General features: G+C 34.2%; 1 protein-coding gene and 1 pseudogene across 2 annotated transcripts; both read left to right on the forward strand.

Moving 5' to 3' along the window:
* The first annotated feature begins 1,404 nt into the window (after window positions 1-1,404).
* LOC111014690 (spliceosome protein-like protein) lies at window positions 1,405-10,262 on the forward strand. The gene is made up of 4 exons (XM_022289492.2): window positions 1,405-2,799; window positions 5,305-5,566; window positions 8,687-8,864; window positions 9,568-10,262. The coding sequence occupies exons 1-4, from the start codon at window positions 1,488-1,490 to the stop codon at window positions 10,042-10,044; spliced, it is 2,229 nt and encodes a 742-aa protein (XP_022145184.1). The 5' UTR covers window positions 1,405-1,487; the 3' UTR covers window positions 10,045-10,262.
* A 2,276-nt stretch (window positions 10,263-12,538) lies between these two features.
* LOC111014728 (putative disease resistance protein RGA3) lies at window positions 12,539-16,928 on the forward strand (annotated as a pseudogene). Its single transcript, XR_015790886.1, has 2 exons — window positions 12,539-15,895; window positions 16,609-16,928. The product of XR_015790886.1 is annotated as a putative disease resistance protein RGA3 (transcript).
* Window positions 16,929-17,344: the final 416 nt, after the last annotated feature.

A 17,344-nucleotide genomic window follows, 5' to 3' on the forward strand; every position in this document is an offset into this window, starting at 1 on the left:
TACCTATGTGGCACTAATTGCCCAAAAATCGGCATCAACAATATATGACTTAAGCAAGGTGTACTATGATGTACTTCAATTACCACATACTAGATTTCTTTTAGCTCACAACTTTAATTTAAGAGTCATGTTATCGTCGCAAATTCTTTTGTTAAGAGCCCCGTCTCTATCATAATTCTTATATAAAATAATCTCATAAATTTGATGAAAAACCCATCAACATAGAGTTCAATGTCACATATAGAGATTGCTTCGAAGTAAGATGTTTGCATTGACCTTTTTTTGAACTAGAATTGGGGTGAGAGAAGAAGGGAATAAAAATATCTCATCAATAAAGTAAGGGCTTTCGAGATCTCCCCACCCCTTTCCATTATTCCTCTCATTCTCTTTTTCAATAAAGAAGACATATCCCCTAAATTAAAATAGGTAAAGAGCCCCTCTATGATGAGCTAGGGTGGAAACAAAATAATCTCAATTTGACGACAAATTCGGTTCGATAAGGTGAATATATCTTTATAATCATTTAAGGTAGACTTTCTCAAGTATATACGAACTCTAATTAATTATCATTCTATTCTACCTTTTGTTATCATGTATTATAATTTGGATCATTAGAATATGTTGCTTTAATATTAAACATCATATCGATGTTAGATAAATAAATCTCACAAGAATTATTTATAAAAGGAAGGATTATTTGAATTTTTTATGGGCTTAAATTTGTCCATCTACTCGTGTTTATCTTCAAACACCTCGATGGCTCGACTTGAATCTAAATGCATGTAGTTGCATTTTTTTAGTTCAAATATGTTGAGGTAGGAGATTCAACCTTCGATCTGAAGAAAAATTATGCTCAAATTGACATGAGAATTTGGAACTCACAATCTTTTAATCGAAAGTATGTGTATGTCTTAACCAATTGAACTATATTCAAGTTGATATACATATTTTTGTCTCACATTAGCCACCACAATAACTCTGGGTTGAATTGACATTAGTTACATGATAATTCATGTCTCGCATTATTTCGGTTCTTGAAACAAAAATAGTCATTTTAATTGTCATTAGTATGATTTTGTCACTTGATATTCCGACTCATGGTATCAATCTATACTCATGCCAACATATTACATAGTTCCACTATAAATTGCATCTACTCATCTTAACTAAGAGTTGAAATATCATACTCCCAATTTGTTACCGTAAGAAAAATAAACCTATTTGAAGCATGTCATATATTTATTATAAATACCATTAAAGTAAGCGTCAAAATATTTATTTTTTGAAATTTGAGGACTAAAATGAAATAAGTTGTATCCAAACTAAAATAAAAATGAAAAATTTATTTTCTCTGTATTTTCCCCTTTTATCCTCTCTCCCACTCTCTTACAAATACAAGTCAAAGGTTACCCATACGTTAAACCCCATATTTTTGGTTCACTCACTCGGCGGTGACTCTCTAAAACCCTCCTTGGTTTCTTCGAGTAATGGCCGATGAGATAAGTTCTGCTGGCACTGGCGATGGGTTTAATCGAAGATTTTCGGCAGCTGAGAACCCCCAGTTTCCTCTGCAACCCATTGATTCTGCCTCTGAGATCTCTACCGACGAGAATAAATTCCCTTCGATCGCCTCGAATCAGAAGCAGGACTTTGAAGTAATGATAAACGGTAAAAATTCCGCTTCTGGGTTCTCCGCCAATGTTTTCCATTGCGCTGCAGAAGAGAACCCAGAAATTACAGAAACTTCTGTCGAAAAGATGGTCGTGTGCGATTCGGCTTCTGAAAACGGAGGAAGCATTACAAGCCTGGTGGACGAGGTTAGGAATCTTGATTCGGGGCTTGAAATTGAAAAAGAATCTTCCAAGGTGGACGATGTCCGCCACTTTGAAACGTTCGATGCCGTGGAAGATGGTAATCAAGAAGTCGCGGTGGATGAAGTTGAAGAGAAAGATTTTGCAAGAAGCATGCCGAGTCTTGATAGAAATCAAGATTTTGCAAAGAAAGAACTTGTTCAAGAAGTTCAGTTGTCTGCTGCTATTGAAGCCGACGGCAAAGAAGCCTTTGCGCGATCGGAAGAGCTGTTGAGGAAAGAAGCTGCTTCTGCGAGCTTTCTGGAAATGAAAAAGAAATTACTATTGGAGGAACTCGAAGCCATGTTGGTTCTTGAAGAAAAGGGAAAGAACCCCCCTAACTCAGAAGGGATCGTGGATAATTGCAGCATGATTCCTATTGTTAAGGGGAAGATTGCTGATCAGCAAAACGTTTCCGAGAACATGAATGTTCTCAGACGAAGTAATTTGTCACTCAGAAATTCATTGAAGATTGAAGTAATAGACGAGACTGCATTAGTTGAACCGGTTCATGTTTCTGAAATTGGAAATGGAGAAGAGATGGGTATTGTTTGTCCATCTAGGTCAATGCAGATCAAATTGAACAAGTATGTTGAACCTGAAAAAGGAGGTAAAAAGGCTAAACGATCAAGGAGGAGGGCAAGGGAAGCGAAGATTCCTGAGATACATGGGAAGCTGTGGAATGTCAACGAGCTTGATAAATTCAATGCTCGTCAAAAAAATATGGAAGGAAACAAGATAGTGTATTCAAGGAAGGATATGGAAGCACTGAGGTTTGTGAATGTTGCAGAACAGAGGAGATTGTGGAAAGCTATATGCAAGGAACTTATGCCCGTTGTGGCAAGGGAATACAGTAGCTTAACAAGCTCGAATTCCCAGATGAAGATAGGCTCCACCTCTGATTCTAAACAACATTTGGAGAAGAGAGACGAAGCCTCTTCAATTATAAGTAAGTATATCTATTTGCTTTGCTTTAGTTTTATAAGAAGCATTTACAGATAAACTAGTTTTTAGTAAGAGTCAGATGAATGAATGATGGTTGATGGGTGTATATTTAAGTTGATTATAAAGTTTGCATCTGAAGGTCTGACCCTGTTTCAAGTCGTTAGAGCCCAAATATTCTCTTGAAATTGATTTTTTTTTTTTGATGGAGAAAATTTAATTGATTAATTGAATTATACAACAAATGGAGAACCCTCACTGTGAGAAGTTACAAAAGGGTCTTCCAACTAGTGCATAAAGTAGAAATAAGAATAGTTTTGAAAGGGACTATATCTCTCACACCAAGTAATCATCCCAGAACCAGAAGAAGGAAACATAAGTCTCTTTGTTTAAAAGAACTCTTCTACTACTTTCAAGTCACAAGGACCACAAAAAGACCGACTAAAGTGAGCTACAAAATAATTACCACCTTTTTAAATGGATGCTCTTCTAGAATAAGTGCAGGAGTGCCTTGGATTTTGTTTTTGGTTCGGGAATTAGGCCATCTAAAAGCTCCAAAGATAGCTTTCCTAGAGTTCTAAGCGTATGGCAAGTGAAAAAGAGGTGATGTTGAGATTATGAACATGCTCTGCAAAGGCAGCAGTGAATATGGAAAAGGCAAACAGTGTGATCTTTCTTTGAGTATTGTCTTGAGTGTTTATCCTACCAAGGGATACTTGGAGAGTTCGTGAACATATGAATCATGTCTTGTTCTTCTTGAATCTTTTTAATTGTTTTGTTGAACTGAAGCTGTTTCAAATTTTGATTGCATGGAATTTTGGTTAATTTTGAACAAAACTCATTATTAACTTTTCATCTCATTTTGATCTCACAATTAAAGGTTTGTATGATAGTGAAGGGTGGAACACTGGTTTTTGAACTTGTTTCTTGTTTCATGAACCCTGGCAATAGATTAATTTGAAAGACACTGTAGTTATTTTTAAACTTAAGCACTCATAGTAGTTAAATGTAATATTAAATCTTTCTTGTTCACAGTTGCACCTATGGAATTTGCTTTCTTTCTTTTCAACGTTAGGGTTATTTTATGTCATGAGAACTGTTATAAAGTGAATGCAATTGGTAGACTAGCAGGCAAACCACCATTTTACATGAGGGCAACAATGTCAACTTCTTCATAACACCAAAAAAGACATCAAATTTGTTAAATAGGAAACGTAGAAATTTATTTTTGATCTTGTTTACTGCCTATGTCCATAAGGTGGCAGAAGAATTTACTGAAATCTGGGTAGTAATGGAATATTATTTCTTTATAAGCAGTTAGTCTTATTTTTATTGTCTCATTTGAGGTGATTGAGTTCTTAATTGTTTGTTAATGTTAACAAAAGGATCTTGATGATACCTTGCCAACAGGCTGTGCTGCCTTTATTTTACTACCTATTTTCATTATGATGTTGTGTATTTGATGTAGTTTTTGGGACCAGAATCTAATTGGGGGCGAGGTGATCTCCACCCCTGGCCCTTAGGTTGTCTTTTGTTCTTTTGGAATACAATTTTTGTTTATCAAATAAATTAAAAAGGTCTGGAGGAATATAATTTATCTTTCTCGTAACTTTTGCCTAGCGGCCATGTAGACCAATATTCTTTCACTCTAATTATTAACTTTTTTCCTTCTTATTTTTGATAAGAATCTTTTTCCTTCTTCCAATATCAAACTCATGTGGGTTCTTTTGGTTTCAAGGTGTCTATGAATGGCTTCTTTTGGTTCTTTTTTCCCAGAAGAAAATATTTTTTTTGTCTGCTATTAGTGCTATTAATTTTTTTCCGTTTGATTTCTCAAGGTACTTTCTATCGAGTCTTTTGCCCATTTACTCTGCTACATAGTACACCACCTTTTGCGTTGAGGAATTTGAGCCATCAACTTGTTAATGTTCTTGATTGGGAAGATTGTTATAAAAATCTCACAAACCTATTTCGACTTTCTATATAAATTTTTTTCTTTTCAGAAGATTATATTATTTTGAAGCAACTGAACTTGACAATTACAGTCATGGTTTTTGGTTCTGATTGTGTCATTTTGATGGTTTCAATTTCTCTTGTGCACAGGTGTTGTTGCTGCAAGGGGAAGATGGGATCATATGAATATTTTTGTGCATTGAAGAATGGCCTAAATCAATCCAACTAAAGACCTTATGTGCATCAAAATCAACATGTTTTGTTGTAATAGGCGAATCATAGCTCTTGTCTGTACCAACATACAGATTACACAAAATTTCTGTTCTTTTTTGTATAGAAATGATTGCAGTTTCACATTCTTTTGTACACGATGCAAATTCACTAATATGGTGCTGAATGATATGGAAGTACTTCAATTCTTTTTTACTTGTTTGTGCGTAATGCTTTTGTCTTCTCTATTTATTAAATTGACATGAGAACCATACATATTATTTTCGGGGTGGAACTTGACGGTTTAATAATTTCTTTAGATCACTAAAGTTTTGTTGCAACTTAACAGGGGAGGGATGTTCAGAAAGCTTGGACGGTGAGATAGAGGACATGGAAGGTGATAGTGAAATTAAAAATTTTGTATCCTCGGATCCCTCTTGCAGTCTTAGTGTCAGTGAGGATGGCAATACAATTTTGGATGAGTGCAGTGGAGATAGTGATGATGATAAATATTACCACAGTATTCAGCGACCTGCCTTTCTGGTGGAGGGAGAACCTGATTTTGATTCAGGACCTCCAGAAGATGGATTAGAGTATCTGAGACGTGTTAGGTAAGTTCTTACATGTCAATTCTATTACTTGCTTCTTGCTAATGATTTCTGTAACCTATTTGAGTTTCTTTTTCCCCACATTTTATTTGAAATTGCCTTCAGGTTTGATAAAATGCTTGATTTTCTATGACTTATTTAGAAAAAACCTTCGTCTAAAGTGAATTGGATGATAAACAAGCATTTTCGAGTCAAGCAAATGAAGAGGTTGCATCCTATATATATATATATATTTTTATATATATACTTTTCTAAATTGTGAGATCACTCAAGCGCAATAGTACTTTTAAGATTGTTTATAAATCTGCGATTTTAGACAACACATTTCTTATTTATTAACAGAAAAAAAAAGAAGCTTGAGGTGCATCCAATGTTTTAAAAGGCTTTTGAGGCTTACGCCTTGAGGCCCGCCTCGAGGCAAGGCTCTAACTTTTAGCCTCAAGTCCTACGCCTTCTTTGGACTATAAGAGGCTTACGCCTCGCATAGAAGAGGCTTACGCCTCTTTGAAAACGCACTGAGGCTTAAAGTATACGCCTCATGTAATGATTACAAGAATACTATTAATTTTTCCAATTCTTAAAAAATATCAAGGTTTTTTTTTTATGGAATCCTAAGCAAGAGTTGTAAGTAAGTGTAACAATTCAATCTATTACTACTTTTACTACCTAGACTTTAAAAATATTGAAGACAACAATTTATAGAATAAGTAAGTTCTATTGGTGATAATAGTAGTGATGTTATGATGTTTTTTTAGAATTTTTTTTGAGTGACAAGTAACAGGCGGATATTTTGATAATTTTATATAACTATTATGTTTGGTAATACTTGACCACACAAATTTAGGTTTTGTTTAATTCTTTTAATTAAAATTGAGGCTTACGCCTCATACCGCCTTGAGGCTTACGCCTCGCCTTTTCAAGAGAAAAAGCCTCGAGGTCGCCTTTAGCCTTTTAAAACATTGGGTGCATCCTAGTGTGTGCTTCTGTAAGGGTTCCTAGAATCTAGGCTCACCTTTGAGAACATGATTGCATCTTTGAAACTGTAAGTGCATCACCTTTGAGAATTTAAAAGCTGTGATGTGTGAGAAATTGTATCCCTCTTTCTTTCGCCATTGATGTGCCTTCTATTTGTATTGCTTGTATTTCACTCCATAAGGTAGCTCTCTTCATTTCCCCCAAATTTCTATGAGAAAAACATAGCTGAATGCTGGGATGCTTTTGTTGAATTAAAAAAAGAAAAAAAGAACTCTGGCGTACTGCATCATATGGTGGGTTGATCTTTTTCAGTTGGTCCTGTCTATTGTATTATATCTATGTATTAAAATAAAGTCTTCTCTAGTACTTATTCCTTTGTATTTCTTGTCTATTTTGAAGTTCCTCTTCGTGTAGCCGATTGTACTTGGTTGAATTTACAGGTTAATGCCATCTTTGGTCAGTTGAATCGATTTAGAAATAACTATAAGAGTTCATAAATATAATTAATGCCATAGATGGGCGGTAATCTTTAAAGGGTTTTGAACAATGATGAGTGGGAGGAGACAATTAGATTTAAAAAGGGGATCTCAAGGCTCTTGTTGGGCGGGAATATACAAGCTGTAGACTAAAGGCTAGGGTGAAATAGATTAGCAAAGGCAAAATTGCAACACATCTTTCTGATTGTTAACGTTAGAATACTCAGGAGCTGGATTTCGTCCTTAGAATTGGGTTGCCACTCTTAGGGGTGAAAAACAGGAGTTGCTTGCACGACCTTCTACTATTGAGGAGATTAGAGAAGTGATATTTAGCTGTGGAGTCTTGATGGATTCTAAATGGCTTTTTTTCCCTAACATAGTCGGGATATCATAAAGGAGGAATTGGTCCGAGTGTTCAATGAAATTTTTGAGAGGTATGGTAGATGTCATTAAGAACGGATCCAATGTTCGTTAAAGTGTGAGAAGGTACACTTAAGTATAACAGCATGGTGTGTTTTAAGTGTGAAGTGGAAAAAAGAAGAAAAAAGTTTTAAGATTTACTTTTTCCATAGAAATTTATAAATCAATTTTTCATGGGAAAAAGTATAGAAATGTGAATAATAAGATGATAAATGTAGAATTTAAATTGTTTTCAGGAATGAGAGTTTTTAGAACATATTTGTTAATTTTTTCATAAAAAACATTTACTAATCTTGAGGCGTTGCATGGGATTTTTGGTCACTCGTTTCAAAATACTATATGAAACTTTTTTTTAATGGGAAAAACAACTTTCATTGATAATAAATAAAAGAAGACTGAGAGTGAAAAATACTGTAGATCTATTAATCTTGTTACTAGTCCTTATTCTTTTGTATCATGAGTGAGATGTTATTATTTTGGGTTGAAGCTGAAGCTCCTTTCTGAGTGAGCTTTCTTTTGTTTGATTCATTTTTCTTATTTTATTTTATATTCTTTAATTTCTCTCACTGAAAGCTAGGTTTCTCATTAAAGAAAAAAAATTTGTTACTAGCCTTTATAAGATAATCTCCAAGATGTTGGCGAAAAGAATGAAAAAGTTGCTTGCTTTTGTGGCAGATAGACACAATCCTAGATCAGGTCTTAATAGTAAACGAAGCTTTTTGGAAGAATATAAGAAGAAGGAAGGCGTTGAGATAGATTTTGGAAAAAGGTTACAATCATATGGGAACTGGGTGATCATGGATAAGATTCTTTGGAAAATAGATTTGCCTTTAAATGGAGAACTTGGGTGGAAAATGTCATCATTTAACCAACTTTTCTGCTAGTTCCCCTTTGGTTTCTACAACGGATGATAGTGTAGAGTTCGACTCTGGGAGAACCGTTGGATTTGTACAATGTTCCCTCCGGTTGCTCTCAAAAACCTTCTAGTTTCCGATGTCTGTTTTTCCTACTTTGAAAATAACTTTCCATTTATAATTGAAAAGCTGCAAACTTGTAAGAATAAACTCTCCATTTTACAAATTCTCCCGTCTCCTGGCTTGAAAAAGCACCTCTTAATGAAAATAAGAGGGAGAGGTTCTTTCTTGACCTTCACAAACCTGACAATTATTGCTACTTGAAATGTTTATCAAATGGGTCATCGTTGATTTAAATTGATGTGGTTTCATCTAAAGGCGTTTGTTTTCCTTCTTAGGTGGGAAGCTTCCCGTATTCCAAACGTGACGGTGGCAAAGGTTGATACAAGTAATTTGAAGAAAGAGCAAAGTGTCTATATGCCAGTGATTCCTGCAATTGCCGACTGCCCTCAGCATTTACTGCCTTCAAAACAGTGGGAGGATGCATTTCTTGCTGATTTTTCTCAGCTGCGACAGGTACTTGCATTCACCCTAAATCTAACTCAACATTTTAAGAGAAAAGGCACATGAATGCCTATTTATTTTCATTTTTCTTCATCCCATGCTGCACAATACTATATTTTTTCAATTCTTCGCGCTTAAGTTCTTGGTCTTGGCCTTGATGGTTGGTTTTCTCTGAATGTGCTTTTATTTTAATCTATTTCCAAGGTTCCTTTTTTTGGTTTAACTATAGTTGGTCTCAAACTTGTACCAATTTTTAGTTGTCAAAGAATAGGCGATCATTCGAATAACGTACAAACTTATACCCACCACGAAAATCTCAAATTTAGTCGTCAAACTTTCATCTGTTTTTTATTATTCCCTGAAAAGGTGATGATTTGAATTACGTGCAAACAAAAAATGAAGATACATCAAGGTTTACATCTTGGTTGCTATAGTTTAGATATGACATCCAAGATTAAGACTAAATGTATAATTGAATGAAAATCCAAAGATGAAAGTTGAGACTTTTGAAGCCAAAGGACCAAGTAGAAAGTAGCTAAACATTTAAGGATTGAAATCAAACATTCCATAGTTATAGACTAAAATGGAAAGTTGTTAGGAGAACATTAGAAATAAGTTCTCTTTAGAGTGTTCTCTTAGTGGAAATGGTTTTCTTTATGATGCTAATTGTGCTGCTAATATGAAATTTTTGGACCATATTCCATTGCCATACCAGGCTCTGTCTCAATCTGAGGGATTTATACAGTCTGATTTCATCCTCCATGAAAAGATCGATTTGATAAGCCCGAACTTGATTGATCAGCCGAGTGTCTTGCCTGCCAACAACATCGACTCCCAGCAACCTGAGAAACCAATTGCTAACACCATAGCAAAGGAAAGCAATTGCATGGACCATCCATCTGTATCGGCAATCTCGAAGATGAGCTCTGTGTTTCGTGTTTCGTCGTTGAGGAAACGTATAAACTTGGTAGAAACACACACAACACTCTCGAGGGCTGATTGTGCTTGGCTGTTTGCTTTAAGTGCAGCAATTGATACTCCTCTGGATGCAGATACTTGTGCTGCTTTCAGGAGCCTGCTTCGGAAATGTGCTAGCTTGCGGGCCGAGAAGACCGAGCTCGATGACGAGGTGATAATGCTCAACATTCTTGCCGCCATTTCTGGAAGGTACTTTGGACAGTCGGAAAATTGAAGCTATGGTGGGATGACTAATGCCTCATCTTTTTCTCCAGAGTTAAAATAGTCTTTGCTAGGAGGATGGCGATCTTCACTTCTGAATATGAAACCTTGTTTGGAGACTGGTTGACAACATAACTTGTACATTATTTACTTTTTTTTTGTGAAAAATCAAAGTGTGTTAATGATTTTTTTGGATTACGTAATCAATCTATATTTGATGATTAAGTGGAAGGCTTAGCTTGTTAAATAAGGGATTTTTTGGGTTGAATTTTACTGTTTGGCTCCTTAATTTTAGAAAATTGAATGACTGTTAAAAATGTGTTTAAATGGTTTTTAGTGTATTAAAAAAATGCTTGGGAAAAATATATTTTTGGTTCTAGTTATCTATTTGGTCAATAAGATTTGAAAGAGTATCCATTTGGTCCATTTTTGATCTTTAATATTTAAAAAATTGTTCTAAATGATCCCTCAATTTCTTTGACCGCATTAGTCGATTGTTAATGATTATCTCTTTCCAATCTCTTCTCTCTCCTTCAAATTCTCTCCCATCTCTCGCAAAATTCTATTGAAAGATTGATCTTCTCGCGGTCCATAAGCCATCTTCCATTCAAAGAAACATACGCTTTCTTGATTGAAAGATTGAGATCAGTGAGGACCTGTACGGCTTCTTAAGAGATTTCCAATCTTGTAGCACCATCAACACCTGAATCAAACACAGGCAAAAAGGGAAGTTTCAGTCACTGAATCAAACAAAGTTTCAGAAGAAGAGAGTGTTGTAATGGAGATCTTACCTTAACTAGAGTGGCTGTAGAGCAGGCCCCATTTTTGAGCAGAACCCACTAACCACTTCAAGGACCATCTAGAACAATTTATCAAATTTTAGGGATAAAAAATGTCCATTTGGATCAAATAAACACTTGTTGACTTTTTCAAAAAAAATAAAAATAAATAAAACTTGTTGTAAATCTCAGGATAAAAAATATTCATTTTAAAACCTTAGGGACTAAACACCTAGGGACAAAAAAGTGTATTTTTCCCAAAATGTTTTTAGTTATTTTTATTTTTATTTTGTAATAACTAGCTAAAATACTTGTCGTATTTGTAAATATGAAATAATTTTTGGATTGGACAAATACGACCAAATATTTGAAATTTGATTTTTTAATTATTTTATTTTATCCTTCTAGATTTTTAGATGCATCGAAAATTATATATATTAAGCATACCATATTAAGTATATAACGTATTCATATCAGATAAGTATTATTAATTTCTTCACTAATATAATAAACTAGATATATAAATGCTATATCAACTTTAATTCACATTAGACAGAGAAGAAATGTATTTCATCTAAAATATGTAAATAACACAACACACTTCAATTAGAGAAACTGAAACTGAATACAGTAAACAAGTAATACATTAGGTTTCTTATTGGTATACAAGTATTCGTTTAAGTTATATTATTTATCGATGACATATCTTATTATCTTGTACATTTTTCATTTACTTTGTCGAATCATCTTCCTCTTGAATGTAACAGAACTATTGATTTACTCACAAAATTTGGTACCCTTCACGCTACCCGTTCTTTTGGTATCCTCCGTATCCTTCATGGCTTTTGTTCTCATTTTTCATATATATAAGTACAATAAATAAGATAGGATAAATGGATAGAAAATTACTGACTCCTAGACTTATTGGCAGGGGACATATGTCAATTAAGTTTATGTTATATATATATATTCATCAAAATATTTTTAAAATTTAAATTAGGATATCAATATCAACATTAATATTTTAATCCTAAATATTAATTAAAATAATGTTTTTATTTAAACTTATTATTAAAATAATGTTACATTAAATAAAATTAAAGAAAAAATGTTTTTTTGAAACTTATGTCTCTGGAAATATTCCGCTACTTGGTCATCTCTTGAAGAGATGATCATGTCATTTTCAGCAATTGGTTGTCTCTTGAAGAGACGACCATAGAACGTGGTGCTCTATTGGCGCCACATCTAATTTTTTAAAAAATTAAGATATGGTTGTCTCCTGAAAATACGACCTATTGTTGAAAATGGTATGATCGACGACCAAGTGGCAAAATACTTTCAAAAGCATTATTTATAGAATAAGCATTTTTTCTTTAATTATATTTAATGCTGCATTATTTTAATAATAAGTTTAAATAAAAACATTATTTTAAAAAAATCCCTATACAACAAGGTATACCATTTTATATAATATCAGAATCTAACAAACGTCACAACGAGCATAACTCTACCATTTTATATAGTATTAAAACTTAACAAACTTCAATATAACTCAATGTTAATTGGCATATGTCTCTAAAAGAAAATGTGATCTAATGGGTTCTCCAATATATTTTACTAAAAAAAGGAAAAAAAAAATAATAGACGTCATACCAAACTTTCCACTATCTGAAGCGTACTATAATAGACGTCCCACCAAGTATTATCGAGTCTGAAAGTCATTATTGCGCGTGCCTTGTCAATGTCAAATTAAAAGAAAGGACAACCTGTGGTTTGACGATTCTTATTCCCACAATTTATCTTACAAATTTGATCATTCTTTCTGATCATTTTGATTGTAATTCTGTGGCAAAGTTTAGAGCAGAAAACAGAGATGGCTGAATTCCTATGACTTTCGCTGTACAGGAAGCATTGAAGAAGATTCTGAAAGTTGCAGCTCAACAAATTGGTTTGGCATGGGGCTTGGAGGAACAGCTTTCCAACTTGACCAAGTGGCTACTCAAGGCTGAAACCATTTTAGCCGATATTAATAGAAAAAAATCACACTCCGATTCTGTGAAGTTGTGGGTGAAAGATCTCCAAGATTTTGTGTATGAAGCTGATGATTTGCTGGACGAGCTTGTTTATGAAAATCTTCGACGAAAGGTGGAAATCGGAACAAGGAACAAGGTACGTGATTCTATTTCAAAATCCTATTTTTTGTTTCGTCTCAAGATGGCCAAGAAAATGAAAGACATTACTGAAACTTTGTATAAACATTATTGTGAGGCAATTCCTTTGGGACTAGTTGGTCACGAATCCACAGAGACAAATCAGATTGTTCTAAGCCAAATTCGAGAGACAACCTCGAATCTTAATTTCGAAGTTGTGGGGAGGGAAACTGAAGTTTCAAGCATAGTGAAACTGGTTATTGACTCTAGCAATGAACATCGTATGTCCATTATACCCATAGTGGGTATGGGTGGACTTGGAAAAACAACTTTGGCACAGACGATCTTCAATCATGAGGCAATTAGAGGACATTTTGATAACACTATTTGGGTACGCGTATCTGAACCATTTATTGTCATAAACATTTTGGAAGAGATCTTTCAAAGTCTGACGAAGACTTCTAGTGGCTTGAACTATAAAGAGGCTTTATTCCAAAGGCTCCAAAAAGAAATGCAGGGTAAAAAGTATTTTCTTGTGCTTGATGATGTTTGGAATGAAGAACGTGGTTTGTGGGATGACTTAGAGGATTGTTTAAAAGAAATGACTGGAAAATCTGTAAATTGTATTATTGTCACCACAAGGAAGGAGTTTAGAAGTTGCAAACATCGTGGGGACAATTCCCAGTCATCATTTAAGAAAATTATCAGATGATCAATGTTGGTTTTTGTTTAAGGAAAGTGCAAATACGAATGGACTATCAATGACTCCAAAGTTAGAGATTATTCGAGAAATGTTGGTTAAAAAAATCGGTGGCGTACCCCTAGTTGCAAAAGTTTTAGGAGGAGCAGTAAAGTTCGAAGGAGACTACGAGAGATGGGTGACAAAAGTCGAAAATGTAGTAAGAAATATTTCAAAGGATGACAAAGATTTTGTTTTATCTATTCTGAAATTAAGTGTGGATTGTTTACCATTATTTTCATTAAAGCAATGTTTTGCTTACTTTTCAAAATTTCTCAAAGATTGTGAATTTGACAAAGAAAACTTAATTCGAATGTGGATAGCACAAGGGTTTATTCAACCACAAGATCAAGAGGGAGATAATGAAATGACGGAGGAGGATATAGGAGAATGACACTTTAACTTCTTGTTATCTCGCTTCTTATTTCAAGATGTTGTTGTGGATATGAATGTGAGAGTTACTCATTTTAAAATTCATGATATGATACATGATATCGCGTGTGCTATTTCAAATCATCAAAATTTGTTGCACGAATTAGGTTCTACTAACTCGAGTAGAAAAAGTGCAAGAAAGTTGCGCACGCTGATATGCAATAATCAAGTCGTTCATAATGAGCGGGTGGCCGATTGTGTTTCTTTGCGTGTTTTAGTCTTCCGTATCTCGAAATTTATGGGGACTAGTAACTTTTTAGATTCAATTGGTAAGTTGAAACATTTGAGATACCTCGATATATCAAATAATTTTTTCATAAGGGTGTTGCCAGACTCTATTACTATGCTTTACAATTTACAGACACTAAAAGTTGGATATCACCAAAATCTTCCAAAGAACTTGAGAAAAATGGTTAGTCTAAGGCATTTAGAAATTTTCCCCAATATCCGAAATCACAGGCAAATGCCCTCACACATGAGCAAGTTGATTCATCTTCAAACACTATCACAGTTTGTAGCAGGGTTTGAAAATGGTTGTAAAATTGAAGAACTTGGACCACTGAAAAATCTCAGAGGTATATTACAGCTTTCATGTCTCGAGCGAGTAGAAAGTAAAGAGGAAGCAGTAGCTGCAAAATTGGTTGAAAAGAAGAATTTACATGAGCTGATCTTGGAGTGGAGTTCGGATTTTGAAGGAAACGACGGTAATGAGTTGGAAGTATTGGAAGGGCTTCAACCACACCAAAATCTTCAATCATTGACTATTACAGAATATAGAGGCCAGGTTTTGGGTGATGCTATCTTTGTTGAAAATTTGGCTATGATACATCTGCGTGAATGTCGAAACTGTGAGAGACTTCCAATGCTTGGACAATTACCAAACTTGGTGGAACTTTACATTGATTCTATGAACAGTTTGAGATGCATGGGAAGTGAGTTTTATGGAAATGGCTCCAACAACCAAGGACATTCATTTTCAAAGTTGAGGAAGCTTTGGTTCATTGGGTTGCCCAATTTAGAACAGTGGGAAGACGCAACAGTGGTATCAAATAGCTTTGGATCTCTTCAAACTCTATTTGTTTCTGGATGTGGAAAATTGAAAAAACTGCCAAATGGGCTACAATGTTGCAGTTCCCTTCATGATTTGACAGTAGCCGATTGTCCCAAATTGAGCTTAAATGTGCAAAATATGCATAATTTGTCAAGTTTGAGAATACATGGATTGAAGAAGTTGCCATTGGGGTTAGGCCACCTCACTAACTTGAAAGAAATGAAATTTGTTGGGTGCATGCAAGATTACGACTTTACTCCTTTCGTAAGCCTACAGTCTCTGATCATAAAGCTTGAGTTGAGAGATGAGTGCTCAGGAAATTGCACACAACTTCCTCCACATTTGCAACACCTCACTGCCTTGAAACAATTATCCATTGGAAATTTTGGGGGCATTGAAGTTCCACCAGAATGGTTGAACAACCTTACGTCTTTGGAAATGTTGAGTTTTGAAGGTTGCGGGAATTTGAGACGTCTGGCTTCAACAGAAGCCATACGACGCCTCACAAATTGGAGCATCTGAGTGCTATTAAATGTCCACTGTTACATGGCGGATGCAATCTGATACTGGGTGTTCAACATTTATCTCTTTGCCGTACTCAACCCTCTGCAATGTTGGTAGCTCAACTCCCTTGGGTGAATCAAGACGACGGATTGACCAGAGAAGATGAAAAGGATGGGTAAACTACGATACAAATTTATTGGCATACAAAAGTAATCTCTATAGACTTTCTTCTATCCATGAATATTTGGCACTTTTCTGAAAAAATATATCAATTTTAATCTTTGGTGTATCAATTTTTATGAAAAGTATATGAATATAAAATATATATTTTATGTGAAATTGAAATTGATAATATTCTGACAAAAATGTGTTTTTTTTCATGGTTGAAATTTGTATGTTTTAGTGGACTTATTTGATTTAAAGCTTTATTTTCATTATATTAATAAGTTTTTTACATTATTTTATTGTAATTAAAATTAATGAATGAATTAGAGTAAAAATTGCAACATGGCCTATTTAAATTACAAACTAGTTTCACGAAATTGAAACTTTGAGTACGGTTGGATGAAATTGAAAGTTTGTATGTTTTAGTGGACTTATTTGATTTAAAGCTTTATTTTCATTATATTAATAAGTTTTTTACATTATTTTATTGTAATTAAAATTAATGAATGAATTAGAGTAAAAATTGCAACACGGCCTATTTAAATTACAAACTAGTTTCACGAAATTGAAACTTTGAGTACGGTTGGATGAAATTGAAAGTTTATGGGAAAGATTGACACAATTTGCAAAGTTTGATTCGATAGTATGTATAGTAAATCTTATTCTCCAGTAGATCGTCAATTTAAACTTACCAAAAAGTGGGTCCAACCAGTAGGGAAGCTTTGGAGTATTTATTTTGTTATTAATGTTGATGCAGGAATTTCGGTCCGGTTTCCAAGGTCAATAGATCACAAACTCTTGCACATAGAGATCATTTTGGTTAAGCTTCATCTCTATTAATCTGGAAGTATGAAAAGAAATGATTAGGTTCTTTTTCGTCCTTCCTTCATTTCACCATTAATGGAACTTCCACGAACCTGATGATTGTATTGGAAATTAAACATATATCTTCCTAGGTACATGACACATATACATGAATTTGTATTTAATTAAATACATTCATGTATTTAGTTTTTTAAGATGAATTATTTATGTTCATGTATGTATGGATTCATGGAATGAGATTTATTTTATGGATCTAGATCTTTCCGTAGAATCCTATAAATATGATGATCTCTTGTTGTATTTCATCAAGTGTGTGGAGAAGAAAAACAAGAGAGTTTGATAGAGTTTGTACCAAGTGTGTATTTTGTGAGAAATTTCAATACAAGTGAAGTTGTTTATTCTCAAACGAGTCTTGTTGATTCTAAATTAGCAAAGGTCCATCACACGATTCCAACAAAGTGGTATCAGAGCTTGAGTTTGAAAAGAGTTGTTTTTTGCAAATGGCAAACAACAATTTGGTTCATTTCCAAGTGCTGCGTCTTACCAAAGAAAATTATAGCAATTGGTGTATTCGTATGAAGGCTTTACTTAATTCACAAGATGCATGAGAGATTGTTGATAGAGGCTATGAAGAACCAGTAGAGGATGTGGTTTTGAATCAAGCTCAA

Source organism: Momordica charantia, assembly GCF_013281855.1.
Source record: "Momordica charantia cultivar OHB3-1 chromosome 5 unlocalized genomic scaffold, Mcharantia_2.0 BLBB01000005.1, whole genome shotgun sequence".
In the NCBI taxonomy this organism is placed as follows: Eukaryota; Viridiplantae; Streptophyta; class Magnoliopsida; order Cucurbitales; family Cucurbitaceae; genus Momordica; species Momordica charantia.